This window comes from Brassica napus, chromosome C2 (assembly GCF_020379485.1).
Source record: "Brassica napus cultivar Da-Ae chromosome C2, Da-Ae, whole genome shotgun sequence".
In the NCBI taxonomy this organism is placed as follows: Eukaryota; Viridiplantae; Streptophyta; class Magnoliopsida; order Brassicales; family Brassicaceae; genus Brassica; species Brassica napus.
Window position 1 is genome coordinate 42,597,718 of NC_063445.1, and position 27,697 is coordinate 42,625,414.

At 33.9% G+C, this 27,697-nt stretch overlaps 3 protein-coding genes, 1 long non-coding RNA gene and 1 pseudogene across 4 annotated transcripts; 2 read left to right on the top strand and 3 right to left on the bottom strand.

The window, feature by feature from the left end:
• Positions 1-654: 654 nt before the first annotated feature.
• LOC125582381 lies at positions 655-1,519 on the top strand. Its single transcript, XR_007319987.1, has 2 exons — positions 655-962; positions 1,051-1,519. It is a non-coding gene; the product is annotated as an uncharacterized LOC125582381 (long non-coding RNA).
• A 12,743-nt stretch (positions 1,520-14,262) lies between these two features.
• LOC106451836 (DNA-3-methyladenine glycosylase 1) lies at positions 14,263-16,945 on the bottom strand. The gene is made up of 5 exons (XM_013893815.3): positions 16,107-16,945; positions 15,489-15,546; positions 15,317-15,400; positions 14,864-14,999; positions 14,263-14,720 (listed from the first exon to the last, which is right to left on the bottom strand). The coding sequence occupies exons 1-5, from the start codon at positions 16,612-16,614 to the stop codon at positions 14,457-14,459; spliced, it is 1,050 nt and encodes a 349-aa protein (XP_013749269.2). The 5' UTR covers positions 16,615-16,945; the 3' UTR covers positions 14,263-14,456.
• A 3,377-nt stretch (positions 16,946-20,322) lies between these two features.
• On the bottom strand, positions 20,323-22,342 carry LOC106453876. Its single transcript, XM_048749103.1, has 3 exons — positions 22,338-22,342; positions 22,203-22,288; positions 20,323-22,113 (listed from the first exon to the last, which is right to left on the bottom strand). The coding sequence occupies exons 1-3, from the start codon at positions 22,340-22,342 to the stop codon at positions 21,335-21,337; spliced, it is 870 nt and encodes a 289-aa protein (XP_048605060.1). The 3' UTR covers positions 20,323-21,334.
• LOC125582377 lies at positions 22,023-24,088 on the bottom strand. The gene has a single exon (XM_048749055.1). It carries the CDS (start codon positions 23,794-23,796, stop codon positions 23,140-23,142), a length of 657 nt encoding a protein of 218 aa, XP_048605012.1. The 5' UTR covers positions 23,797-24,088; the 3' UTR covers positions 22,023-23,139.
• Positions 24,089-26,520: 2,432 nt separating this feature from the next.
• On the top strand, positions 26,521-27,295 carry LOC125582379 (annotated as a pseudogene).
• Positions 27,296-27,697: the final 402 nt, after the last annotated feature.

Here is a 27,697-nt window from a genome sequence, read left to right on the forward strand (position 1 = left end):
TAAAAAGGCTAGAATAGATAAAAGGTATCCGTAGACCTAAATACCTTCTTGTCTTTTCCGCCTATCTCCTTCCTCTCTTCAATGGTGATTCACCGTTCTTCATCGGCTAGAACTCATAGTCTCATATCTATGTTTCTTCTTTTCTATTTATTCTTCTCGTTTTACCCTAATTTGTTTTTTCACTTTATTCCTCTTCTCCTCCCTACCTTCAACATGTATCAATGGCGATTTAGGGTAAGTGAAGAATCATTGTTTCTTCATCGTAAATCATTAATATTTTCGTTTCTAATCTCATTTTTGTCTTACTCCTCTTTGTTTCTAGACACAATCAACAAAAAAGGTAATTGACGTGAAGCTTCTAAAAGAGGAAGCAAGAGGGTAAGATCCAGATTTTGCATAAACATGGCTCTTTTATGTCTTAATGAACACTGATGCATCGAATTTTCCTCTTTATTAACCAGAAAGAAAGGCAGTAAACAGAATGAGTCAAAACAAATATCTAGAAAATCCAAAGTTGTGTCTGCTTCAGATGCCAGTGCCGAGTTACCAGCATCAATACAAGTATGTATAATCATTCTAGCATAATAGATATACTGTATGTTTGTATTCATGGAATCTTAACTTTTCGGTTTATGATCTTGTTTGTAAAGGAAACGTCAAGGGGAGAATAACCAGACAAACATGAGTGAAAAGTTCAATCCTAATGAAGATGCAGCACTGAAGAGTGTCAGGATGAGGGGTTTGAATCGGTCTCCTCCTCTAAGTAAAGAACTGATGATGCAACGGTCTTTTGTTCAACGTGAATCCCCCCAGTTGACAAAGTTCTCAGACTCGGTAGCTGCTAGAAGTGCATCACATTTTTCTATAGCGAATTAACGGTGGTTTAATAACAAAAAGATGGTGATGGGCCACCACGTTTTTCGGGTTAAACCCAAAGATTTTACAAAAGAGAGAATCCACCGGTGAGAACATCTTAACCATAACTGTCTTTGTTTTGCAGTGAAACTTTTGTGGGCTAATCAATTTCTTTTTTTCTTTGCCATGTGTTAGGGTGACAGTGAAAAAACAGAAAGAATAAACATCTCATGGTCATTAACTACTGCAGGAGGAAACTTAGATGTAATGCTAAAAGAACATGAAAGACACATTCTATTAGTTGTTTGAGTGGATAAAAAGACTAATAGGGACAGGCTCAAGCGTCTCTTGCTACAAATGGCATCAGACAAGAATCTTTTAGGACTAATCAAAAGGAAAAAAAGGTTTGAGGTTTCACAACTTAGAGTCAGTTGATCTTTTGGTGAGGTCTTGTGTAAAGTTGAAAGCTAAAATTGTGAAAAGAAGAAATCAACAGAAACAAAGAAGAAAAAAGAACTTCAACCACCATTAAACCCGAGAAACTTTAATGTTAACCTTTTTGTATTCTCATCTGATTTGCAATTGTTGCTTAGAGATTTAATTTTGAAAAGATATTGAAATTCAAGAACATGATTACTGATCTCAAACCCTGAAAATGAGCCAATGAAAATCTCTATTATGATTACGATATGTTGAAGTTCCTAAGCGATTTGTTTGTACTCTTATGGGCTGTCCTACCAAAATAGAGAAGATATCACTAGAGACTCTATACACCAGATTTAACATAGATTAGAACCATGACGTATTGATAGAGAGAAGAGATGATTATGTCGACGAAGAAGAGAAAAACACAAAGAACGAAAAGAAAAATATGTGGGAAGAGGAGAAAAACGTGGGAGCAAATATTTTATGAGAGATTTAGGGTAGATTTAGTTTAGATTTAGAAAATATCTTTAACCGAATATGGAAGTTTCCATATTTTCCGGATTTGCCTAGAATATATATCCTAGCTTACGCAGAACACAGTAGAGTAGATGAGAAACATATTCTTCCTTAAGCGCCACATAAGATAAAAGGCAGAATATGTTATGGCACAAAATATAGATAAGGTATATCATTGCGTTGTGGCTATATGTCGTTATCAAGCTGTAGGTATATGAAGACATCTTTCTTGATTATAACGTTTCGAAATATAGCTGTGTTAGAATATATAAGAAAAGCTAGTTTACGTTGTATAACTAGGATATATCTATGTATAAAACTTAGTATCCGATTTCTAGACTAAGTAGATGACCAGAATGAGTATTCTAACTGTAGATAGAAGATAAAATAACATATGATTCCACTTTAAAAAAAAATCTTTTAAACATATATATTGTCATACTTATGTTTCCAATAGTTTTCATATTTTTTAACATTTTTAAAATTTAGTTTACTATTTTTCCCATAAAAGAAGAGTAAAATATGTCCAGAATTGTCCAAAATATCAGAAGTCCTAATGTGACAAATAAAAGTTCAAAGTTTCTCATTTTTCCAATTTTCCCTTAAAATAAAGTCTATTTTGTTATTCTTCATAGTTAAGGTATCGTCAACATCACTAATTAGTCAAATGTTACTAATCCCAATTTATTTGAGTCTTCAGCCATTTAACACCATCACAGAAATATATAAATGCTCAATTAATCTTTCAGTCAACTTTATATGCTGATTTTAGAACATACAAACATATAAGATTTGTGATAAAATATTTTTAAAAAACTTTAACATGGAGCCAAAACAAAAGGTTCAAAAATTACGTTGGAGCCAAACTTAAAAAAAAATTATTTTTATAAATTGATAGAAAAATAATCAAATGAATCACAAATTCATTCATGAGTTCTTACTGTGATCTAAATCTTCCATTTTTAGTTAATGAAAGTGAGTTTTTTTAGTTGAACCAAACTCTAACAGATGAAGAAGTTGACGTATTATGCAAGGAAGATGACGATGTGATGATGGAAGAAGCATGACGGTCATATATTTTATTTTGGAAAGAGCCCAATAACTTGGTTTTCTCAGAAGCAAGATACAGTGGCTCTATCATTTTGTGAAGCTGAGTTCATGGCAGGAACTGAAGCGGCAAGACAAGCTATTTGGCTTAAGGACTTGTTGTACGAGGTTATTGGTGTTCCTTTTGCAAATTAAGACTGTCATCCAGATAGACAATCGATCCGCAATTGCTCTTAGCACCCGGTGTTTCATGGTCGGAGTAAACACCTACATACCAGATTTCATTTTATAAGGGAGTGTGTTGAGAAAGCTCTTTTGGAGGTCGAGCATGTACCTGGCAATGAACAAAAAGCAGACATCTAACGAAGGCTCCTGCACAGATAAAATACAATGAGATGTGCAAACTGATTGGTTTCCACGATATAGACAAAAGAGATTTCAAGACAATATAGCCTCTGTCAAAAGGATCTGGCCAGGCTGTAGAGCGTCTGATCAAGGATGGCATCTGATCTGTCACAGAAAATTGGTATCAAAACCTAAGGTTACGTGGTCTTTGGTTTCAGGAAATATTGTTAGAATAAACAAGAAATTTAAGTCTCACATCGGATGTTAGACCAAAGAAAATCGGATGTTATAATGGTCAAACTCTAATTAATATGAGGCATTTTAGAAAGCAATCGGCCCAATCACAAATCTATGAGGGCATATGCCAAAAGCATACAATATCAAACTAAATAAGGAGTTAAACATTAGTGACATATATCTAGCTTGGCTTAAAACACACAAAAACCATTTTTATGGTTATAAGAAGCATAAAGTAGTTTATGAACTTATAGATATGTTAGATCAACTAGAAAGAACCTCTCGACATTGTGTCAGAAGTCCTTGGTTCAAGTGATTTTTGAGATGAAACTTATATTCATGTTGTAATTTGGGCTTTAAAAGTTATGGATTTTAGGCCCAAACTTCATGATATTAAAAATGTGATTTTGAACTAACATACCCGAATATAGAATAATGTTGCTTCGACGAAGGGAAACAAAAAAATCCCACATATGAATGTGTATTCTATATAGAGTAGAAACAATAAATTACAAATATGATAAATTAATAAGTTTTCCGGGCCTCAAATGAGACCGCTTAAAAATAAGACATAATTTGATAAAATAATAAGATAATTAATTTTTTTAAAAAACTTTAGATGAATACATGGTCTTGTTAGACCTATAAATTAATAGTTGTTATATAAAATAGTTGTATAAGGTTTATATAAAAAAATAAAATATATGGTATTCATTATTTTTATTTTAAAATGAAAATCATCTTCTTCTTTTTTTGTATTTCAGTATTCTGGTATTTTTTTATCAAAATACATATAACACATGTATATTCGTAACTTCTAATCTAATAAAAGAGACAAAAACCAAATCTACAAAATTTAATGAGTATAACATCACAAAATCAAATTTTCTTATTTTAAAAATTGAAAAATAAAATATTTTATCAATATAAATCTAAAAATATTTTCTTAAAATTGAATAATTCTATGTAATAAATTATCATAATCATAATATTATTAGTTTGTACACTTTTACTGTTACTAATGGTATACTATTAGTGGAAACTCTTTGGTACAATGGTTTGACTAAAGGGTTCATTAATGCTTCTACATCAGAATGTCCGGGTTTCGAATCCAGAGGAGACGAAATTATGCAGATTAATAGAAAAAATGCTTAAAAGAGATCTGTAGCATAACGCAAGGAGTACCGTCAAATGTTGATCCTATAGGGCGGCTCAGATATGTAGTCTGGCGCAACGAGTACAGTCAAACGTGAATCGTTTGTTATATTTTTCATAGTAATAACATAACTATCTATCGTTAAAAAGCGGTATACTATTATTCTAACAGATAAATGATAACATGTCTTATTAAAAATGATGACATGGATCTTGTGTAATTATGATATGGTTTAACATAAGGGAAAATTGAAAAAAATGATACTTTGAACTTTTGTTTGTCCTTTTAGGACTTCTGGTATTTTTGACAATTCTGGACATGTTTTACCCTTCTTTTATGGGAAAATAGTAAACTGAATTTTAAAAAAAAAAAAAAAAAAAACTATTTGAAACATAAGTATGAAACTATATATGTTTAAGTTTTTTTATTTTTTTTAAAGTGGAATCATATTTTATTTTATCTTCTAGCTACAGTTAGAATACTCATTCTGGTTATCTACGTAGTCTATAAATCAGATACTAAGTTTTAAACATAGATCTATCGAGGATATATAACGTAAACTAACCTTTCTTGTATATCCTAGCAAGTCTAGAATTTGTTACGTTATAATCAAGAAAGATGTCTTCCGTCTACCTACAGCTTGATAACGAAATATAGCCACAACTCAACGATATACCTTGGCTATATTACGTTCCATAACATGTTATGCCTTTTACGTATATGACGCCTATATGAAGAATATGTTTCCCACATACTCTACTGTGTTCTGCGTAGGTAGTATATATATTCTAGGCAAATCCGTAAAATGGAAACTTCCATATTCGGTTAAAGATGTTTCCTAAATCTAAACTAAATCTTCCCTAAATCTCTCAAAGAATATTTTCTCTCATGTTTTTCTCCTCCTCCCACTCCCATGATCTTTTTCTCTTCGTTCTTTGTGTTTCTCTCTTCTTCATCCACATAATCATCTCTTCTCTCTATCAATACAACATGGTTCTAATCTATGTTAAATATGGTGAATGGATGTCTAGTTTCAGTGAAGAGTGGAGTTTCGTGGTAGACAAAGAAAGGCGTGGTCGAATGGTAACATTAAAAACTACTACTCCATTGGAGAAGCTCAAGATGATGGTGTGTGACGATTATGGGGTGGACCATAATGTTGTTAATGCCGAGTTCAGTTATTATCACCAATGATCGGCAAGCATCTAATTTTGTGTACTATGCAAAAGGGAATTCGACTACTACCTTGTGTGTCAGGTTCTCTGGTTCTGGTGTAAATCAAAAGGAACGAGTCAATATCTATTTGAATAAGGAGCCGTGTGATTCAAGTAATGTTGAGGATGAAGAAGTTCTTGAGATAAATCGAGCAGAGTTTGTGAAGCCGTCAAAGGAGTCTGGTGAAACATCGACGAAGAACAAGGCTTCTCTCCGTTGAACCCTAAATCGCCATGGAAGAGCCACTACTCTACGGCGAAGAAGACAAGGAGAATAAGAAATTAGGGTTTCGTGATGGCCGCGTCTCCCTTTTTGTCTATTTTAATTTTTTGTTATTTTTTTACTTTTTAATATTTTAACATTAAATATCAATTACGAAAATTATAAATTATAATTATAATTCAACTTAATTGGTAAATTAAGGGTAATGTGGTATTTACAGGAAATAAAATTCTATTTTTCTAAAACATCTTCTACAAATGACAAATTCAAGTTCAAAGTGTCTCTTTTTCCAATTTTTCCTTAACATAATTAGGACATAAAGTATGGTAGTTTAACATAACATGTCTTATAATAGAAATTCAAATACAAAACAATAAATATATGGTAGTTACTATAATTAAAAAATTATAAGAAAAATAAATTAAATCTTAGAGAAAATTTATTATAAACTTACACATTAAAAAATTTAATAAACAATAAATAAAAATATTCATTTATTTTATTAGTATTTTATATATTTTAATGTTTTAAGTGAGAAATATCAATATTTTCTAATATTATAATAAGATATTGTGTCACTAGCATATTTTTTATAAATAATATAATATTATTTTTCAAAATTTAAGCCATGGTGTTAAAATTATTGTAACATGATCAATTTATTATAGATATTTACATTTTGACAAGTTATTTAGACATTTTAATAATCTTTATATCGTATCAAAATATATATTTATATAAATATTTATATTTTTTTGGATCGTCAAATAAGTAAAGCTATATTTAAGTTTATTACTCAAGATAAGGATAAACCTAATAAAGTTTTTAAATTTATTGAATTATATTTAAAATTTAATTCTAGTAGAATAAATAGAATAATTTAATTGATTGATTAGCATTTGATTCATTAAGTTTATTAAATATCTTTATAAATTAAATCTTTTTAACTAAAACGAACAAAAAGATTTTTATTTAATTTTATTCCTAAAAAGAAATAAAATAATATAAAATTTATTATTTCAACATATGAAAATTAATATATTAAATTTAACTAATTTAAATACAAAGAAATTAGTAAAATTAAAATAAATAAACATTACAAATTATTACTTTATATTTTTAAAAAAAATTAATAAACTTAAAATTAAATGTAACAAAAATATATATTTAAAAATAAAATATATTTTAAGAGTTATTATTTCTGCACTTGATGGAGGAAACTATCTAGTAATTGATTAAAATGATTAATGATGAAATAAGTAGTTCATTATCTTTATGGATATTAAATAGAAAATACGTAATTATGTGTCATCATGATTCTCTATGACAAGATAATTCTTTACAAGAATGCCATAATGCAATTTGCATTTTTTTTTATAAAACAATTTGCATATCTTTCATCGTTAAGATTTGATTTTTGTCAATGATGTCTGGTAATTATTAACTACGCATTATAATTAGGTTCCAACTTATGATTTTAGAGAATAGAGTAAGTATTGAGAGATTATGTAGTAATCATGTTTAAGAGTATTTAAGAATCATCATGAACAAGAGAGAGAGTCTAGAGAGATAATCTCAAACTTCTTCATTATTAATCTGATCAGAGTTTACAATATATATGAGGAGGCAACACTAGGATGAGAGTTTCATAAAGAGGCACTATTACAAGAGATAAGGTTTGTTTTAATTCAAACTATCCAATGAGCTTCTTCCTTGTGCATAAAGCTCATTTTGCTTTATTCAGCTCGTCTCCAACCTGTCACACGCGCCTACTCTTCCCTTGCAACGGTCTGATGCCTTAGCAAAGGGAATAGGGCTTCTCTTCTTCATCCAAAGTTACCCGGATAACAAGTATAATAGGATAACTAGGGTAACTTTGGTTTAACCTTTGGAAGTTACTCGGGTAACTAGTATTACTACGCCATGTACGGCCTCTTCATCATACTCAACTCCTCATGTCTTTCTCTTCCCATATATTGATCTCATCTCAACACTCCCCATCAAGCTTAGCTTTGTGAAAGTCTAAGCTTGGATAGCCATGAGATCTTCCTCATTAAAAACCTCACCAAGGAAAACCCATTGGGACAAAACCTTGATGAGGGAAAAAGAGTATCATGACTTAGGGGATCAGCTCATTCTCTTCCCAAGATCTATGAGTCCCAATCTGATGTGAATGGACTCCATTGTCTTTTGTCTTGCTGCCTTGGTGAACACATCTGCCAACTGATCTTCACTTCTTGTATAACATGGCTAGATCACTCCCAAGACTATCACCTGCCTCACCTTGTGGCAGTCTACTTCAATGTGTTTTGTCCTCTCATGAAACACTGAGTTTGTAGCAATGTGAATAGCCGCATGATTGTCACAATGCATAGTCATTGGTGTTGCTTGCTCAATCTCCAAGTGCCTAAGAATCCCTTTGATCCATATCAACTCGTTGGTAAGCTTTAGCATAGCTCTATACTCAGCTTCAGCACTAGAGCATGATACAACCTTCTGCTTCTTACTCTTCCAAGTAACCATGTTTCCACCAATGAAAGTGTAATATCCTGTTGTAGACCTTCAATCTGCTCTATCTCTAGCCCAATCAGCATCACAATAACCCACAACTTCGGTGCTCTTATTGACTCCCATCCATATACCAAGCCCTTGAGTTCCATTCAGGTACATGAGAACTCTCTCAACCATGCGCCAGTGATGCTCTTGTGGAGCTTGCATATGCTGGCTTACTTGGTTAACAGCAAAGCATATGTCTGGCCTGGTGATAGTCAAGTATATCAGCTTCCCCACAAGCTTCCAATACAGCTTTGGATCATAGAACAGCTTGCTGTCTTCAATCTCCCCCTCACGTGGATTCTTGTACCCATCTTCCATGGGCATCTTGGCTGTTCTTCCTCCATACGCACCAGCATCCTTCAAGAGATCTAATGCATACTTCCTTTGAGAGATGAATAACCCTTCTTTGGATCTGCACAGCTCAATCCCAAAAAAATACTTCATCTCTCCCAAATCTTTTATATCAAATATTGATTTCAGAAACTCCTTGGTGGCTCAGATTCCTTCCTTATCACTGCATGTTATGATGATGTCATCCACATACACAAGCAAAACAATGATGCCTGAGGGCGTATTGAGTTTAAAGAGTGAAGATCGGATCATTTCAGATTCAAACAATGTGAAGCTCGGACTTCCTGAAGCCTCTACCATTCAGTGTTGTGCTTAGTTTATTGTACCATGCTCTAGGTGATTGTTTCAATCCATAGATGGCTTTCTTCAGTCTAAGAACATTTCCTGGCTTCACCATTACTTCAAGACCCGGAGGTGTTAGCATATATACTTCATCTTCTAGCTCTCCTTGGAGGAAAGCATTCTTCACATCCATTTGCCAAAGATCCCACCCAAGGTTGGTTGCAACTGATAGTACAATCCTAATGGTATGGAGCTTTGCAACAGGTGCAAAAGTATCAATATAATCCTCTCCATAGGTTTGTGTGGAACCTCTTGCTACCAGCCTTGTCTTACGCCTATCAATCTTCCCATTAGGTAAATACTTGATGGTGAAGATCCACTTGCATGACACAGCTCTCTTCCCCTTAGGCAACTCACTCTCATACCATGTATCATTTTTAATCATGGCATCAGCCTCATCATTGACTGAATCCCTCCACTCTTGAATCAGCATTGCTTCTTCATAGCTTCTTGGCACATATCTTTCATCTAAACTTACCATAAAAGAGTAATGCTCTTCCGAAAACTCAGCAAATGAGCACACAGCTTGGGAAGGATGCTCCACAGCCTGGGAATTGTAGTACACTCTCGTGTTTACCCAGTTTCTCGTGTTTGCCCACTCGGAAGCATCCCTCCTTACATGTGTGCTTCTTCTCAAAGGAACTTCTACTTGTTCCTCAACAGCTTCTTCTTGTATATGAATTTCTTCTCCAACTTCCTGACCTTCATTCTGAACTTCTCTTACTGATTCATCTCCACTTTGGACAGGAGAATCTGAGCCTTGATCTTCTAGACCTTCAGCTTCTTCTGAGCCTTGATCTTTTAACCCTTCAGCTTCAGATTCACTTCCCCCCTCATGTTCAAAGTGGGATGGTTCTTCAGCGGCCACTTGAGTAGGCTCTTCACGCCTGCTCTGATCCTGGGACATGCCAATACCGAGTTCTTCTAGTATGTTTCTCAAACTAGCAGCTCTATCTGATGGTTGGGAAAGCTCTTCAAGCTCTTCAAGCTCCTCCCAATTCTTCTCTTCATAATACCCTTTATCTTCCATGAACTTCACATCCCTAGACACCAAGACTCTTTTAGCAGTGGGATCAAAGCACTTGTATCCCTTTTGAGATGCGGAATATCCAATAAGCATAGCCTTGGTGCTCTTTGCTTCAAGTTTGTTTCTCATCTCTCCTGGCACCAGTACATAGCACACACACCCAAATGTCCTCAAGTGATCCAGAACTGGTCGACTCTTGTTGAGTACCTCAAATGGAGACTGATCCTCTAGGATTCTGGTTGGCATCCTGTTGATCAGATAGCAAGTAGTCATCACAGCATCACTCCAAAATCTCTTAGGGACACTCTTGTGGAACATCATTGAATGGGCCACTTCCAAGAGGTGTCTGTTCTTCTTTACAGCAACTCCATTATGTTGTGGAGTGTAAGGACAGCTAGTCTGATGTAGAATCCCATGTTGAGCTAGGTGATCTTTGAATGTGTGGCCTATGTATTCTCCACCATTATCTCACCTGAAAATCTTAATCTTGGCATGATAATGAATAGTAACATAGCTTTGAAAAATTTTAAATGCATCAAGAACCCTATCTTTTGTTTTAATGAGTGTTAACCAGGTGTATTTGGATTTTTCATCAATGAATGTGACATAATACTTACAATCATCCCTAGATAAACAAGGTGCAGTCCAAACATCAGAGTGAAATAAATCAAAGCAATTCTCATAAATAGTGGATGATCTTTGAAACACAGTCCTACAATGTTTGCCCAAAATACATGCCTCACAATCATTATTTTTAAACATGACACCTGGTAACATAATGCTTAAAGCCCTAACATGTGGATGTCCAAGTCTAGCATGCCACAATGCATCTTTACTTAAGGAAGAAACAGAACTAAATGAGAAGCAAGAACTAGAGATGGGACTAAGATCTTCAAGCATATAAAGGTCTCCTTTGGTTGTTCCTTGTCCAATCAACTTACTGCTCTTAATATCTTGAAACTTAACATCATCAGGACTAAAGATAACATTGCATTGAAGATCAGTGGTGCATCTTTTGACAGATAAAAGATTAGAAGTAAACTCAGGCATGAACAATGCTTTAGAGTCCTTATTAAACAGTTTCAGTTTACCAATTCCTCTAATAGGAATTCTATCTCCATTAGCAATCATAACATGTCCACGAGCCGGTTCTATGTCTTTAATCAGGTTATTATCACTAATCATATGATGAGATGCACAAGAATCAATGATCAAAGGTTTATGCATGTTTCTAGTAATCTCAGTCCTTGATGGTTCATTTTGTTTTATCAGGTTTCCTAGTAATCCTAACATCTTACTAGTTATACTCGGCTCACTAGTAGCAGTGTAAGCGCTTTTAAACAGTCTAGTAACTTATCAGTATTACTAGGATTACTAGCAGCAGTGTAAGAGCTTTTAAAAATGTCTAGTAACTTATCAGTAGTACTAGGCAATGTATGAGCAGCATATGAGTATCCAAGGGTGTTTCCGAGAGTGTTACCAGATTCCTTAAGAGCTTTGAAGAAGGCTTCAAGGTCAGCTCTCTTGAATACCTCCTGATCCATACCCATTCCAATTAGTTGATGAGATGCCAAGGCTTTACATTCACTTTCACCCACCTTAGCGCCTGAGCTAGCTCCGGATGAACCAGCACCATTTGCTTCAGCAGAAAGATGAGCCTTTGCTTCTCTATCCCTGTTGAACCTGCGTGGCCTGAGGTGAGGATGTAGGATCCAACACTCACTCTTCTTATGACCGGTCCTCTTGCAATGCTCACAGCTTCCCTCATACTTTTCATACTTCCTTCCTGAGCCTCTGTATGCAGCCTTGTTTGCTTGCATTCCTTCAGCTTGATGAGCCATAGTGAGCTCACCCTTGCTTCCAAACATGCCGAGAGATCCCTCCTCCTTCTGAAGTTGCGCGCATACTTCCTCCATGGATGGTAGGTTAGGTGATCTCAAGATGTGTTTGATGACATCCTTGTAGCAAGGATCCAATGTCATCAACAACCCAAACACTTGATCTTGTTCTCTTCTTTCCATAAGAGCTGCTTGATCAGTGGTGTTAGGTCTTAGACTTTCAAGTTCAGACCATAATGATCCAAACTTTCCCATGTGTTTGGTGAGCTCTTCTCCATCTTGCTTCATGGAGTTAATGGCTCTCTTCAGCTCAAACACATGACTGATGTTGGAGACGTTTCCAAACGTCTTTAAGAGGGTCTCTCACAAGTGTTTGGGAGTCTCACAGTAGCTGTAAGCTTCAAGAAGAGGGACATCAAGAGATCCTTGCAGCACGGAGAGCACCATCAAATCTTCTTGCACCCACTTCTTTGCTTCAGCTTTGGTGAGAGTCTTTTCCTCTTCACCTTCTTCAGTTTCTTTGGCCACTGGCTTCGGACCATCATCAGTGATGTGGCTCCACAGCTCTAGCCTTCCAATAGCAGTCTTCACCAATCGAGACCACAAGAGGTAGTTTGAGCCACCTTTCAACGCAACCGGGACAGTAACTAGCTTGCTGAAGTTGTTTCCCTTCATCTTCTCTTGCTTGAACCAGAAATGACCAGAAAGCTTCAAACTTGCAACTCAGCTGAAGAACACACAGTACCAGACTTCAAGAACACACGAACTCAAAGCACAGCACCACAGGACTCAACTTTATCACACAGCTTCACGGAACACTCAAGAACACAAGAGCAAGAACACAAGAACACAAGAGCTAGAGAAAGAAAGAAATGGAACGAGGTTTCTCAATACCAAAGCCAACCTGGCTCTGATACCATATGATTTTAGAGAATAGAGTAGGTATTGAGAGATTAAAGGTAGATTAGAGAAGATTAATGGGAGATTTGTAGAGATATTATGTAGTAATCATGTTTAAGAGTATTTAAGAATCATCATGAACAAGAGAGAGAGTCTAGAGAGATAATCCCAAATTTCTTCATTATTAATCTGATCAGAGTTTACAATATATATGAAGAGGCAACACTAGGATGAAGGTTTCATAAAGAGGCACTATTACAAGAGATAATGTTTGCTTTAATTCAAATCATCCAATGAGCTTCTTCCTTGTGCATAAAGCTCTTTTGCTTTATCCAGCTCTCTTTCAGCCTGTCACACGCGCCTCCTCTTCCCTTACAACGGTCTGATGCCTTAGCAAAGGGAATAGGGTTTCTCTTCTTCATCCAAAATTACTCGGGTAACTAGTATACAACGATAACTAGGGTAACTTTAGTTTAACCTTTGGAAGTTAGTATTACTACGCTATGTACGGCCTCTTCATCATACTCAACTCCTCATGTCTTTCTCTTCTCATATATTGATCTCATCTCAACACAACTGTCGTGGCAAAATTAATTTTTCGCTGTCTTGGTCATGTTTGTTTTATTCTTTGTACAGTACGTTCAAATATTTCATCTCGACGGAACTATCGTATTATTATGATTTATGAACAACATACTTCCCTCCTTTGGTCGGTTGGGAATTTCTCGGTAGGACTAGGCCGCTAAGCATCATACAAATAGAAAAATATTCTTATAAATTATTAGTTTTATGTTTCACTTGTAAATGTAATAGTAATACCAGCATTTTTTTGTCTTGTACCACTTATTGCGATCATTCACACCCTTTGTATACATCATCAAGTTTACTATATCAAAGAATTAAATTACATTTTTTTGCACAACTAAAATAAGGCTGTAACAAATGGTAAGAAATTTATAAATGGTGTGAGTTCCTTTAACGAATTTCAAGATGATAAGGCTTCCAGGAGGACCGGAAAGAATGCATCAATTTTTGTACTAGATGGGGTCTAACAAAGCTTTTTTCATATTCTTCCAACTCGAACGCTAAAGAAAATTTGTCATAAAAAGAGAATAAAGTATAAAAAGTCCATTGATAATCTAACACATGACAATGCATCCCAACTTAGTGCACATGCTCTGTCTCTCTTCTTTACAATATTCCTCATATCCCACAAACTATTATCCTCAGAAACCAAATTAAATACACACATATATTAAATATAAAGCACAATCACACACGCACACATACTTTTGTACAAAAATCAATACCTAAAGTTAGGATCTCAAATCTATATATCACATGGATAATAACACATCAATATTATTTGATTACGTAAAACTAATAAATAAAGCCAATGTGAACAACAATGATATTTTTTTGCCTATAGAGCAGCCTTGACCATACACTCGAGATGTCTCGGACAAGTGATCAAATGGTCGTTGGTTAACCCGGCGGCTTGCATCAACGAATGTATAACTGTCGGACCAACGAATCTAAACCCGCGACGAACCATGTCTTTGCTTATGGTTTCTGATTTTGATGTCTTAACCGGAATCTTTTGGCAAGATGTGTATTTTGTGGTAACCGGTTTGTGCTTCATAAATCCCCAAATGTATATGTTGAATGATCCGAAATCTCTTTTCACCTGCAATTTTTTTAATCAACTATCAGATGAATTTTTCAAGTCTCGTTATACTTTTTTGGTAAGATCAAGTCTTCTTATATGTTTTTGCAAATAAAACTGCAACAAAAAGAAAAACATTTTTATCAATCTCAATTAATATATACCTTGAGAATTTGTTTAGAGTTGTCAACAATTGCAAGGACTTGGCTAAGGCCAATTCCGTAGTCGTTGACTATCGACTGTATCTTCTTCTCGTTGAACTCTGCGACCAACTCTGGTTCGAAACCAGAGAAAGCCTCTCTGTAAAACCAAAGCTTACAAATTTAGACCAAAAGTTTCAGAGAGGAGTAAGATACTAGGAACTAGGAAGCACAACGACACTCTTCAACTATGGTTCACGGCAACAACACGACTTTTAAGTTAAAACTACGATGAATTGGATCATCAAGCTGTATTTTACAACTTCTGCTTCCTATAATCAAGACGTCAAAAACGAGATGCATTTATTGTTACCAGGGTTGATTTGAATATAATTTTACATTCAGTTGTTTTTTTTAAAGCAAAATTTATAACCAAAAACATCATTTTCATTTTGTGGGTATCTTAAATTTTCTTACCTAAAAGTGTTTCTTCTTTTCAAAACCGAAGTCCAATCGGATCCCACCTGAGCTCCGGTTAACACCAGAAGCTCAAACAATAGGCTGAGAAAAGATTTCAACAGTAATCTTAATTAGTTTCAGTTAATAAGAAATTTTTGTTCTGTTTATAAAAGAAGAAAATTTTATTTACTTGTCATCATGAACAGGAACTCCCCATTCTTCATCATGGTAAGCCACATAGATTGGATCTGTCAGAGCAAACTAAGATCTTAGATCCAATTAATCAATATTGATTTGGCATGGAAAAAAGAAATGAGAAAAAGACAAAAATAGCACTAAATCAAGTTTTTGTTCTCAAACTAGCACTTAAGGTCAAAAGTCACAAAAATAGCACTTAATGTTTTATCAAAAGTCACAAACTTAGGGTTTAGAGTTAAAGGGTGGGGTTTAGGATTTAGGGTTTAGGGTTTAGGGTTTAGGGTTTAGGGTTTAGAGTTTAGGGTTTAATGTTTAGAATTTAGGGTTTAGGGTTTAGGGTTTAGAGTTTAGGGTTTAGGGTTTAATGTTTAGAGCTTAGGGTTTAGGGTTTAGGGTTTAGAGTTTAGAAATGAGGTTTTGGGGATAAGATTTCAAATTTTGAAAAATAAAAAAATTAAAATTTTCATAGGATAAACTTAGAAATATGTTATTTTGGTCATTTTAGTTTTTGAGTGCTATTTTTGTGATATAAACTTTGAAATGTGCTATTTTGGAGATTTGCCCAAAAAAAAAATTGATTTTTCTTGCAGAACAAGTAACTTTTACAAACCTGAACTTGTAGTGATGAAACTGCATCTCTTCTTCTTCTCACGTTCAACATTTAAGTTCTTTTCGTTTGATTGTACGGATTTTACCCTACCATAATGAGAGATCTTCTTCTTTCTTTCTTCTTGTTTCATAGCAGCCTCTTCTCTTCTTGCAGCAGCTATACTTCCAGGTTGCTTCTGAACAGTCACCGTGGACTTAACCTGTCTGCAGCCACCATCAGTGCGCTCTGATAATTTCACCGGTTTTGCAGCTGGTTTAGGCTTCTCATAACAGGCCAGTTTTCTTATGGGTTTTGAGTTGGGAGACAAAGGTGGAGACTTTAGGGATTTTGGTCTTGGTGAGGCTATCTTTGATGCAATGGGATGTATCAAAGACTTAGGAGGAGATTTCTTGAGTGAGTTGCGTCGGTCTACTGTGGGAACTTGGTTCGATTTTGGCTGAAGAACTGGACGACCATTGATTTGGGAAATGGCTTCTTGGTTCATGTTCTTTGATTTTGAGGAACACATTTTCTTTTTCTCTCTAGCTTTGTGTTCTTGAAGGATGATGATAATGGGATGAAACAAATGTGAGATCGCTAAAAGGGTTTTTATAAATGGGCAAAAGGATGATAAAATGTGGGGTAGGTATCAAATTTAATAATTGCTAGTGGGATGTACTCTTATTTATTATATCCACACTAATTAAGGTTTTTTGAGACAAGAGTCTTGTATTGTGTTTAATAAGGTCTGTTGGTGTTAATTAGGGTTTAAATTAATTAGGGTTTGGAGTGAAAGAGAAGTGGGTTTCTTTAGGAACATGGTGGGGTGAGATATGTAATGCAAATCCAGAATAGCCTATGGCTTAGGGAAGAGTTGGATCACTACTGTAGGACAAGGACACCGCGTTCCTTTTTTTTTGCTTACTCTTTTCTCGTATTATATATTTTCTTGTACTTGGTATCTAACTGTTTGATATATAGATAGTTATATATATATATATATATATATATATTATTTTATTTTATTTTGATAAAGAACTGTTTCATATTATCTTATCTTTTTGAAGACGTTCTCAAATATTTCAACAATTTTAATTTCACAAATTGTTGTAAGCTGCTTGAAATGTTTTAAAGAGTCTTTTAAATTTTAAGAAGCATTTAAAATTTCTATACTCAATACATAATCATTTAAAAGACAAATTAGGAAAAAAAATTCTTAAATTAGAAGAGTTTATTAAACTAACATAAACAAATTTTTAGGATTTTATAAAACAACTTTTAGGTTTTGGTATTTGATGTATTCTTAAACAACTTAAGGTGTTATGTATATCACTTAAGTTTTGACCATTATTAAAGTCAATTGTTTTTAAAATGCATGTGAGTTTTCACTAATTATCTGAGATTTATGCATACATTTTTTTTGTTTTATAGTATATTCTAAACTTCTAAATGTTCACTCATAATTCTCTTAAGGTCAATTATTGATAATATCGCCTTTAAAATATATTTCATCCGTTTCATATTAAGTGTCATTTTAACTTTTAAATTTTGTTTCATTATAAATGTTTTTTACGTTTTCAAGGCAAATATTAAATGTTTTTTTCCAGATTTTACCCTTACTCTTAGCTCATTAATTAATAAAATCAAACAAAATAAAGTATTAAATAGGGGTAAAACAGAAAATTTAATCATTTTTTTAATTTGTGTGCAAAAATCTTAAACGACACTTATAATGAAACGGAGGGAATACAATTCATTTCTCGTAGGTAAAACAACTAGTGATCCGTAGTAGTCTCAAGAGCTATTAGATCAACATTCACCAAAAAATATTTTTATCACCAGATACTTATAGATTTCTTAGTATAGTATTAGTGTAATACGTACTAATACTTATGAACAGAAATGATTAAGTATATGTTATTATGATTCGTTATCATTTCGGTTTTGATAAATTTTATATGAACTATACTGGCGATTAGCAATTCGTCAGCGAGAAGAAGAAATGTCATTCTCTCACTTTTGCCTTTACTATTAATATTGCAAGTGTCTTAGTTATTTTAATTTTGAGAGAGACCTTTCATTAAAGATCCAGCTTGACAATTTCGCTTCACAATCAAATATTTCATTTTTCTGTTTATTACCTCCAACTCTAATTCCTATCATTTCTCAACCCATGTACAGATTATTATTCTCTACAAATAATTTTCAACTTGTTAAAACACTAAATATACATTTACAGATTAATTAAGTTAAGACCCAAAGTAGATGGATGATCTCGAGTAATAATTATTCTCATTAACCATTTATATATCATCAACTAACACTTTTTGCATTTAGCTGCAAAGCCCTTACGTTCTGGAATATAAAAGACTACTATAATATTAAGATGGTATAATTAAATACAAATAGATGAGGAGAGGAACACAAATATGGTATATCTATAAGAATAAAAAAATGAAATTGGTCCCAAGTTTCAAGCTGTGTACCAATGGACCAGCTTCCAGCTTTTGAAGGAATCTCATCTTTTAGGTAGCTAAAGCTTACATTTAAGCCTTTATCTACATATATGGTCCTTCAGAATTACACAATAAAATCTTTTAAGGATAAACACAAAACAAATATCCAAAAAGTTAAAACAGTTATATTCGATTCATATTATTATGAAATACACTAATTATTCGTGTATTGATCGGAAACAATAATTATATGTACGCAAATGCATAATATGTATGCGGTTATTTCACAAATTCAGAAGACTAGATAGTCTGTAATTAGGTCGAAAATCCTCTTGTTAGATACAAAAAGGTTTTATTAGAACGATTAGCGAGACACATCATAGACTAGAATAGATAATAGAATAATTACGAAATTTAACAGAAAAAGAATAATCACGAAATTAAGTGGTCTAGAAAAAGTTAAAATCATTTTAAGTCAAGCTGGAGCATCTAGGATGACAACCGAACAACCGAAGTCTTTTCAAACGTCAACTCTTTCTGGTTCTTCTTAATAGACCGTAGTCTCCTTTAATTATTAATTATTAATAGTGTTTGTTTGATGTCTTATTAGAAGATAATATCATAATATTACTAAAAGGTCAGGTGAGAAAAAAAATAGTGGGATGTGATTCTTTTTTTCATTTTTTTGGTCTAAGGGATGTGATTCTTTAAATGGAATCACGAGGAGGAGACATCCCATGTGTTAATGAACAAACCATATAAAATAAAGTTTTGTGTGACTTGATTTAACATTTAAACGAAATATTATATTTGTAAAAGCCTTTCGTTTCCTTTTTATAGAGCCTAAAATAGTTTTTTTTAGCTTAATTAAAATAGTTTTCCTTTGCATAATTCCTTTTTTTGGCCAAACAATTTTTTGTTGCCCATATACAGATCCATATACGTATACCATGCTATTTTTCTTCAATATATTAATAATGATATATATATATATATAGTCTTGCATGATAGTAATATATATCGTAGAAAGATGTGAAGAAACACTTTTCACTCCCCCGGACGAGCTAGCTCAACTGGTAACACCTCAGGTTTCGGTCTGATAGGTCACGAGTTCGAGTTTCGGACGGAGAGGAGTGTCCAGAGCCCGTAAGAAGGTACAGATGCCGGCTGGCTCCGGGCCTAGGTGGTGAGCTGGCCCAAGGTTGGTCTAACACCTGGTTAATAAAAAAAAAAAAAAAACACTTTTCACTCATGAGGATGGTCTGGTTTATGAATAAAGCTAAGAATCGTTTTTTTTTTTTTGAATGATACGTTTTAACTATTATTTTACCAAAAACAAAAAAACAACTTGTAGCTTCTATTGTGATTTATTATTGTTTTTAATCAGTGAATTAAACATACTTTTGTATATGTATATTGTCATTAGTTCTGACAAATTTTTGCCATATATGAACATATATATGCTTAAATATGGGTGTTAATTACTAGATTTCCAGGCTGCATAAATTTACTTTTCTGTCACTCTGAAAGAAACTCTTCAAGAGATATGTCCAACCGATGTTGGGCAATCTAAAAAACTTTGTCTCTATCCAATTTACATCTCTAGTCGTTACAAACGGGTCCCGTAAGTCTCATTTTCATGTTTTTTTCTGCAACGGTTTTAGCCAACACATTAATTTTAATGACGTAAATCATCAACTGGAGCACCAGTCTTATTATACACATGAAAAGTTAATAACATAGCAACAAAAAAAATACTTTGCTTAGTATATATAATCAGATTGTTTCACCTTATTGATAATTTACAATACTGGGTACAGTTTTAGTTTTATTTTCTATATCATTTGTTTTTTGAGCCCTAAGAATCAAGAAATGCTCTGACAACATCTATAATTGGAGCCATACATATCGGACATTTCTTGGTACTCCAAAGAAGCTCATGGCCACATTTCAGACACGTGCACATATGTCCACACCTGCAAAAGTGCAAAATGAAATCGCGATTCTGTTACAGCTTTTGCGTTTGGACGGAATCATTATCAGGTTCTGCAAGCATACATAAACGTACCTATATAGAAGCGAGTCTATAGGCTTCTCGAAGCAGACAGAACAGTTTCCTTGCAAAGAATCTGAAACTGACATTGAGAAAAATTCATAGTTACAGTTACATCATTCAATGGTGGAATCTCGATGGGTTTTTAATTGAACCAAGAATACTTTTAAAAGCTCACTCACCTGAAGCTGATTTGAATTTCTGGAAATAGACGCAAGATTTGACAAAGCCTTTTAGTTCTACCATTTCTCTTTGCATCTTTTTAACTTCTTCCATGAGACCACATATCATCTGTGTCTCCTATGTGAAACATAAATCTGTTACTTCACTAACACGTAACCATACTGACCTAAGAAGAAGAAAAAAGAGCAAAACTCACAGAGGAGGTATTCTCATGATCCTTAAGGTAGGGTTCATGATCTTCGAAGATCCACGTTTTCATCGTACTTTTAGCTGAGTCTTGGCTGAAACCATCACATACAATTACACTTTCAAGATCCACACTCTCTGTTTCCTTTTCTTTTAGTTTCTCTTGGTATTCTGCCGAGCACTCCTCACTAGCTTCTCCATCCACATGATTGCCTTTTACTTCTAACCCTTTTTGTGGCCGTGAGATAAGAATTTTTTCAATCTCTTTCCGGAAGTCGCTTGTCAGGAAGCTAAAAACCGTCTTTCTGCACAGTCAATCACAAGCTCAAAACACCAAAAATTTAAACAAGTTAAGAAAAAAAAAGAATAGATCATTGAACATACTCCTTGATCAATTTCTGAAAAATATCATCATTCTTTGAATGCCTCTTGATAATCTCCAGCTCCCTTTCCTTCCTTAGATCGTCCCAATAACTCCGTGGTCGCGATATGTGGCTAACCCAATCATAGTTCACACTATCTCCACTGTAATCTTTATATTCATCTTCACCTTCCATGTCATTTTCAACCCAACCATTTAGAAATCTTGGTGATTCAAGGATTGGACACAATGTTTCTGATGCTTCTTGCTTCTTGTCTTTCGACGTTTCTTCAACGTCTTTTGAAAACATTTCATCAGTATGGCTCTCTCTAGATACGCTGCTCGCGTTTTCTTCTTCCTTCCTTTTCTCCAAACTAATCATTGATGTAACGTCTTGAGGATTGACTCTATATCCATCAGTCTCTATATTGATTACCTCTGTGACCTCCACATCAATACCGCTTCTTGCAGCTTTTCCCTCTTTTTTAGCTTTCCCCATAGTTATTCTCATATTGCTTCTCTCCTTAGAGTCCCACAGGTTCACTTTCTCCGTGATACTCAATGTATTGTTTGTTTCTACACTTCCCATTACAATACCTTTCTCTGTAGTCTCTCCTGACCCTTCTCCTTCTTCTGTAGATTTCCTCTCAATTTCATGTTTCTTTAACCCATTCTTGTTGCTTGTATCTTCACTCAATACAGCTTCATTGGCAATTTTCGGCTGCCCGGTATTTTTCTTGTACCTATCATTGCATAGTGATTGTAATTGATGAATCAATATAGATTGCGCTTAAAGCTCTTTAAGAACTGCGAAAAAACAAGCTGAAAAACATTAATAATAAGCTTGTTAGCACCTGAGATTATTCATCACACCAGACCCTCTTGAAGACCGTTTTGCTGATTTAAACAGATGTCTTTCTTGGATAGCGATGCACCTTTCAAAAGATCTGATCCTAAGCATATACTAAACCACAACAACAACAACAAAAGAAGGAAAATCAAAGTAACCAAACCTCATCAAAACTGCAATCTATTTATTGATTCTAGTAGTTACTTAAACTCCACCAATTTCAGTCGTGCCAAATACGACCCGATCAAATTAATGATCAGTACTAAATACGACCATAATTCAATTATAATTCAAAAATACTATATAAACTTTTTAAAACGTGCCAAAAACTACATTGACCGTAACAGAAGTTAATCAACCGTTAAAAAACAAAAACAATGTCCTTTTGGTTTAATCTTTTTTTTAATAAATATATCTATTCTAGGATTCAAACCCATGCATTGATACACTTTAAAAGAGACACTCTAACCAGTAACGGAAGAAAATGTTTGATAAATAATTACAAATTTGAAACTATATATACTACTATAAATAATTACTTTAGTTCAGTGGTTATAATGTCTCTTTAAAAGTGTATCAATGCATGAGTTCGAATCTCAGAATGAGCATATATTTTTTTTTAAAAATATTAAACAAACTTCTGTTACGGTCAATGTAGATTTGGGCACATTTTAAAAAGTTTAAGTAGTATTTTTGAATTATAATTGAGTTGAAGTCGTATTTAGCACTAATCATTTGTTCATGTCGTATTTGGCACGACTGAAATTGTTTGGGTCGGAAAAAAACCATTTTTCCAGTACAATACCATATTTGTTATGATGTACGTAGTATAAATACGGATCTTAAAGGTGTAAATTCATTCACACACTTATTAAGAAAAACCTAGAACGGTATTTGTCTCAATCTGTTTTTAGCATTCATCAAGTGTAATTCACAGAGTTTCTCAACACTATTATATTACCAGTTTACAGATCAAATAAAAGTACCTGAAGACGCTCGCATCCACGAGGTGAGAACTTCGAAACCGCGGTGAGACCAGCGATCCATTTGAGATACTTTTTCCTTTCACGTAGAATCACCATCAAGAAATCTTCAAATGCTTGCCGTCCTCTTATCCTTACCAATGGAGGTGAACATCTTGATTCTCTCTCCTTCTCACAAGAATCTGATATGTTTGACTGTAAACACCAATCTACTTCTTCACTGTTGTTTCTTGCCTCCTCATTGAGAGACTCAAAAAATAGGCTATCAATAAAGAAATGATTTCGAGTCGGGCTAGACGGTCGCGACCTAGCTTCCCAAATCTGAACCAGAGAAGAAGCTCCCACGATGATCTCATTTCTTGACGAATTCCCTGTTTCAACTAGATTATAAAATGGATTTGAATTGGTCTCTGGAGAAGAAATATTCTGTTGAGCTTCCTCTGTATCAGAAACAGAGGTTCTTGAAGAACATTCAAGAACCTCATTTCCATCTTGTTTATTTCCAGAATCATCCCCCGGAACGACATGAAAACTATCGGATTGATCTCTGACTAAAACTTTGAGATCCTTTTCTTTCTTGCTTCGATCACTCGGGACACATTCGAACATCTTTGTCGAAACCATTTCCAAAGACGCCATTTTTTCAAACGAAAGATAAGGAAAACAACAGTTGCACTGTTTTGTTACACTCAACAACAACGAAAGATGAAAACTATAACTGCAATAAGTTGAAATTTAAATTTGATGCACTTGATGTAACAAATAGTTTTTTTGATGAATAAAATTTTACATCACTCAAAAAAAAAAAATTGGGAGGAAATGAATCAGTGTGTTCCACGAACAAATTGAAAAATATATTTGGAAATAATAATAATGATCTTAAGAAAAATCATTCCTTTTCTTAAATTCTTCTGTTTCTCGAGCTATAAGAAAAGTTATATAATTAGAGATTGACTTTCTGAAAACTAGTGTTATGTTAACAGAAACAATGAAAACAGAGGATTATCAAACAGCCAGGGAGAGAATCAAAAATGATAATATCTCGAGAAGAAGTTGAGTATTACGACTTGCTCTCTACATTCGATCTGTTTATATAGATAATATTTTGACTAATTAAAATGCTAATATAAGGTTTTAGCTGTGAGTTGAAATGGTTATTTTATCTTCCAATCTTATATATTAAAACAGAAGTAACAACCTTGATTCATGTGTGATTTTTTAAAAATGGATTCAGACCTATTTCTATAAAGTCATGTTAGATTTAATCTTTAATTTTATCATTTAAATTTTGGATATACCATAAATTTTTATTGGGCTATCAATAATTGGATTTAAAGAATAGATGATCCATTGGATTAATAAATAGTATAAATTAAATAGATATAATTTAATGTTGTAATATTATACCTCCATATGTTAAATATTTAAATATTTGTCGATATTATTTTTTAAAATTATAAAGATTTTTTTTTAAATAACAAAAATCATATTATTTAACAATGATTAATCTTTATTACCTTAAACCAATGAAAACAAATTTTAAACTAAATAGTTTATTTTAAAATTAAACAAAAACTAAATGTTTAATTATTTACTCGATAATATAAATCTACGAAGCGAAAAGTTTAATTTTTTAAAAACTTTCTAAATTTGTGAAATGTTACAATATCTTTGAATATGACAATAAAACAATATTTTACTAATCTTTATATATATACTTACGATTTTAATAATGAAATAATAATCCGAAAATATATATATAGAAGAAGATACAAATGCATATGAAAGTTTAAAACAATCTATTCAATGAAAAAAATATACCGTAAACTTATTATGTTTTAAAAATTGATAGACATATATATTATAATATATGCCAATTTAGAATTGAAAACAAAATATTTATATAAAAATAAATGAAAACAAAAATCCGCGCGGTTGCGCGGATCGAGATCTAGTGGTGATTAAATGCGGTGTAATTTTGTCTCAGATTTCTTACATGAAATCTTTTTTTATTTCCAATAAGGATAAATTGAATTGAAGAAAACTAGATATGTGTATTTTTATTGGATTTTATACCAAGTTAGTGTACATTTAAAATATAGTATACTAGTTAAGTACTTAAAACAAGAATTACAGACAGATGGCTAATGGGAAAATTGCCAAATATGACTCACAACTTGATTTCAAACACAAAAGTAAATCCAAACTTGAATCAAATGCAAAAGTAACCTAAAAGGTTATTGAAATTACAGCCAACCCCTTGTGAACAAACAAAAAAATCAAAATTTTTTTACGTGGACTAGTTCTACTTAGAAATAATTTAAAATTTTTGTAAAAAATATTTTGATAAGGGAAAAATTGAAATCATGTAATTAACATATGTTTTAAGAGATATAAATTAAGATATAACAAAAGTTAATTGTTTTCAACATAGATGAGTGAAAGTAGTGAGTCATGATATTCTATGGTTTAGGTTTTGCCAACATATGTTGTAGTATTGTATGTGTTCTTAGGGTTAGATTTTGGAATGCATAAATGTTTTTTTGAAAACTTTAAAATTTACCTAAGTGTGTTTATTTCTGTGTATAGTAAACACTATTTAAGTATAACTACGGGTTTATAACGTGGTTAGTTAGTTAATTTAGTCAATTTAGTTTAGGGGTTAAATTTAGGGTCTGGGGCGACTTACTAGTAAGTCGTCTGATGTACAGTATTCAACAGACGACTTACTAGTAAGTCGTCCAAACCGGACCAAACCTTTAATTTTACAATGTACTTTTAAACCTAACCGGATTATTTACCGGCCATATATAATGTGTTTTTTTCACTGTTTATCGAAAATCAGAAAACCCTAAAGCCGTTTCTCTCAAAGGCGATTTCGAAGGCGATTTCCGTCGATTCTCTCTAATCCATCGTTCTCATCGTTCTCACCGCCGGTTATCTCTCCGCCGTTATCACCGTCGTTCTCACCACCGTTCTCACAGCCGCTTCCTCTATTTAAGATCTGAGAGGAAACCCTAGTGAACATTCTCTCAGAGGCGTCTCATTGAACTCCGCCGCCGGTAAGTTATATCTCTTACTGTCGAGTGATTGATTGAGGAAAAAATGAGCATAAAATTGGAAGTCTTGGAAGACTTATATTTAAGCTGGAAAACTTGCCAGACGACTTAATTATAAGTCTTCGATTGTTTGAGATGGTTGTCTTTGATTGTTTTGCAGGAAAAAAAAATGGAGATGCCAGAACTCCCCCGTAGGATATATACATTAGGGGAAGAGCCTCCCGCAGTGCATAGCATTTTGTATCATACTTGTTGGACGTTGCATGCTGCTTTAAAGAAAGCTCTTCATGATGACGAATATGAAGAGCTGAAGGAGTCGAAGTTGGGAGTTTTCATCAAGTCCCAAGAGCTGGGATTTGATTGGGCTTCAAGGCTGGTTCACTACATGCTCGGTTTCCAGCTGGACATAAAGAAGAAGTATGAGCTGTGGAGTCTCGTTGGTCCAGAACCTGTGAGGTTTTAACTGTTAGAGTTTGAAAACCTCACTGGTCTAAACTGCGAGTACATCGAGGACCTTGAGAGACCTCAATCTGTTGTTACAAAGGAGTTGACTTCTTTTTGGGAGATGCTGGGAGTTCATGTCGAAGCTGGGCCATCTACTCAGGAGATAATAGCAGCACTTGAGAGATGCGAAGGGTGGTCTCGAGATGATCGCAAGTGGCTCGCGTACCTTGCCATCTTCACTGGATACATTGAAGGGAGAAAGTATTCAACCCCTACACGGGTTAGTCTGGCAAGGCTAGTGACGGAGCTAGAACGGTTTGAGAATTATCCATGGGGGAGAGTCGCGTTTAAGGTGCTGATGGAATCTGTGAAGGGCAGAGATATTTCGGATTGTTACACTTTTAATGGGTTTGCGCAAGCTCTCCAGGTCTGGGTGTACACAGCTCTTCCGGAATTGGGTGCTACTTTTGGTAATCCTCTCCCAAACAATTCGTCTCCACCGATACTGGCTTACAAGGGTCGCAAAGGACGCAGACAGTTTAAAAAGGCTATCCTCAGTCAGGTATTTACTTCAATCTGGACGACTTCGCAGAAAACTTATAATTAAGTCGTCTGATAAGTCTTCCAATTAGACGACTTAGAAGAAGACTTATAATTAAGTCGTCTGGAAAGTCTTCCAGCTGGATGACTTAGTAGAAGCCTTATAATTAAGTCGTCCAGGAAGACTATCCAAACTACTTAATTATAAGTCTTCTACTAAGTCTTCCAGCTGGAAGACTTTCCAGACGACTTAATTATAAGTCGACTACTAAGTCGTCCAGCTGGAAGACTTTCCAGACGACTTAATTATAAGTCGTCTGTGAAGTTTTTTCTTTCCATCTTTCTTAATCCGCCAAATATCTAAGTTCATATCTTCTATTTACTGCAGACTAGGGTGATCAACTTTGTTCAGAAGGACATTGGCGAAATGTTTCCAAAATGGGAGTTTGATGTTGAGCACACGCTCGCGGAGAACATAATTAAACTCATGTTTGTGA

What these genes read in the sequence shown, in the direction of transcription:
- LOC125582377 (XM_048749055.1), bottom strand. Translation starts at nt 23,796, where the DNA reads ATGGCGTCTTTGGAAATGGTTTCGACAAAGATGTTCGAATGTGTCCCG.
- LOC106453876 (XM_048749103.1), bottom strand. An exon ending in GCAAAACGGTCTTCAAGAGG is followed by an intron (nt 22,114 to 22,202) that starts GTCTGGTGTGAT and finishes AAGAGCTTTAAG; the next exon opens with CGCAATCTATATTGATTCAT.
- LOC106451836 (XM_013893815.3), bottom strand. Translation starts at nt 16,614, where the DNA reads ATGTGTTCCTCAAAATCAAAGAACATGAACCAAGAAGCCATTTCCCAA. An exon ending in TTTCATCACTACAAGTTCAG is followed by an intron (nt 15,547 to 16,106) that starts GTTTGTAAAAGT and finishes TTGCTCTGACAG; the next exon opens with ATCCAATCTATGTGGCTTAC. An exon ending in GTTCCTGTTCATGATGACAA is followed by an intron (nt 15,401 to 15,488) that starts GTAAATAAAATT and finishes ATCTTTTCTCAG; the next exon opens with CCTATTGTTTGAGCTTCTGG.